Consider the following 2,162-nt stretch of genomic DNA (forward strand, 5'->3'; position numbering starts at 1 on the left):
CTTCATCTTGTAGCGGTGGTTCTGGAACCAGATCTTCACCTGGGTCGGGGTGAGGCGGATCAGGCCGGCCAGGTGCTCGCGCTCCGGGGCGGACAGGTACCGCTGCTGGCGGAAGCGGCGCTCCAGCTCGTAGGTCTGCGCCTTGGAGAACAGCACGCGCCTCTTCCGGCTCCGGTTCTTCTGGGCCGGGTCGCCGGACGGGTCCCGGTCCGGGTCCTGCGACTCGTCCGTGGACAGTTCGGGAGATTTCGGCTCGGTTCGGGACTCTAACGACAGGCCGCGTACTGCTGGGCGGGAAAACAACCTGTGATTACTCTCATTACTCTCATTAAACTATTAGATTAACTAGTAACCGCCTGTGGAACCAAAACTCCCAACAAGTCATTTAATCTGCTGCTGAGTCTTCAAATGTTTTCTTTAAAACAAGAGAAGTAAAGCTTTGAGATATTTCCACTTGTTCCCAATGAAAATCAAATTGTTTCTACAACTTTCTTGAATCAAGACTCATTTTCTTGATTCTGGTTCAGTGATCTGCTTTATTCTGCCTCGGATCAACAGACTGACACTTGTTTCTAGAAGATTCCTGCAGCTGCAGCGGAGACAAGTGGAGTCTCTCCTCACTTGTTTTACAGAAAATCCCATCTGAAGACTCAGTAGCGGATTAGATGACTCGTTCACATGGAGTTTGTTGCTTTGCTGGAACATCGACAGAAACCAAACAGCTGGAAACAACCAACATGTTTCAATTCAAACTGCAGTTCACTGCCAAACTGTAGAGAGAACCAACCTTTAATTATCAGTTAGAGCGACAATTTAATGATCGATAAAATAATAGTAACAACAATAACGACAGTGAATTAAGGAGAAAAGGGAAATGATGGTTTCCAGAATGTCACTCGCCAATTTACGCACGGCTGTCTCGTGCTGTCCGGTTGAAAATGAGGATTAAATGATGAGCTAAAATCATTTTCATAATTCCATTGATAGAAATAAACAATGATTCATCAGATATTTGAAGTAGATAATAATGTGTGAGCAGGTTAATAAAGTATTGTATTGATTTGATCATTACGCACGAGCAGAAGACTTCAGAGGGTTTTTATCCATCTGTACAGACAGAAATATGAAAAGCGCAGACCAGTATATGTAAAAATCTATATGTTGATTATATTTTGCAGACAAACAGAGCGGAATGACTTTTTAAAATCTCCTTACATGAAAACTGCAGGTTGCCGGCGGACCCGCTCCATCTGGCGTAACTCCCGGTGCCGCGCTCACACAAACGGGCGTTAAATCCCAATTTTTGGACATTTTCTGATCCGTTCTCCACCAAAACCTCAGCGGAAGCCTCCTCGGTTTCATCCTCCGTCTCTTCGGTCCCGGACCCGCCGATCGGGTCGGGAAGGTCCAAGATGTCCCGCACGGAGAAGCCGGTCTTTGTGTTGGTGCCAAAAGACATAACGGGGAGGAAAGAAAAGGAAAACACCGGGAAACACCAAAGTCCAGGTTGCTTTACCGCTGAACCACACACCGGGCGGCGTTTCCCCCGTTGCAGCCCGTTAAAAAAGAGAAGAAACGGGAGGAATTCGGTCCTAAAGTGTCCGGGATTTGCTGCTCGACGCGTCCTGCAGGGAGTTTAAAGCTCATGAATGCGTTAAGGGAGCGGAGCCCGGTGCTAAACGGCCTGACCGGAGGCTTTAACACCGACACCCCGATGAAAAATGCATAAGGAGGAAAAAAAACACACAGAGAAGCGGAGAAAAGGACGGAGGCGGGTCCGGGAGTCAAGTGGATGAGGGTGTGAAAACGGGACTGGAAACTCTGTTATTGGTGCTTCAGAGACGCGATGAATGGTTATTATGGGATGTGGGACTGAGGGAGAGGTGATTTAGCAAGGAGACATTTACATTTAGAGCCGTGTGATCCCGACGAGACACACAGAACCTTGTAATGGTTCTTTACGGCACCAAACAGGGTTCCTACTGTGGAACAAGCCCGGAACCTTTTCCTGCAAGGCCGAGAACTTTTTTTTTATTAAGAGGGAATTCATTAAACTCAAAGCTGTGGTGAAATCCCTGCAGTTACAGTAATGTGCACTTCAAAATCTACTGATATAAATAAACCACATTTCTGCAACAGCTGATGACTGACAGGATGAAATT

At 46.9% G+C, this 2,162-nt stretch overlaps 1 protein-coding gene across 1 annotated transcript in view; it reads right to left on the minus strand.

The window, feature by feature from the left end:
• Window positions 1-1,459, minus strand: part of LOC139911078 (homeobox protein Nkx-2.2a) — a 1,720-nt gene extending 261 nt beyond the window's left edge. The window contains 2 exon segments of the mRNA XM_078290055.1: window positions 1-266; window positions 1,216-1,459. The exon segment at window positions 1-266 is cut by the window's left edge and continues 261 nt beyond it. Of these exon segments, the coding sequence (XP_078146181.1) occupies window positions 1-266; window positions 1,216-1,459 (510 nt within the window).
• Between the last annotated feature and the right edge of the window lie 703 nt (window positions 1,460-2,162).

Source organism: Centroberyx gerrardi, chromosome 18, assembly GCF_048128805.1.
Source record: "Centroberyx gerrardi isolate f3 chromosome 18, fCenGer3.hap1.cur.20231027, whole genome shotgun sequence".
Taxonomy (NCBI): domain Eukaryota; kingdom Metazoa; phylum Chordata; class Actinopteri; order Beryciformes; family Berycidae; genus Centroberyx; species Centroberyx gerrardi.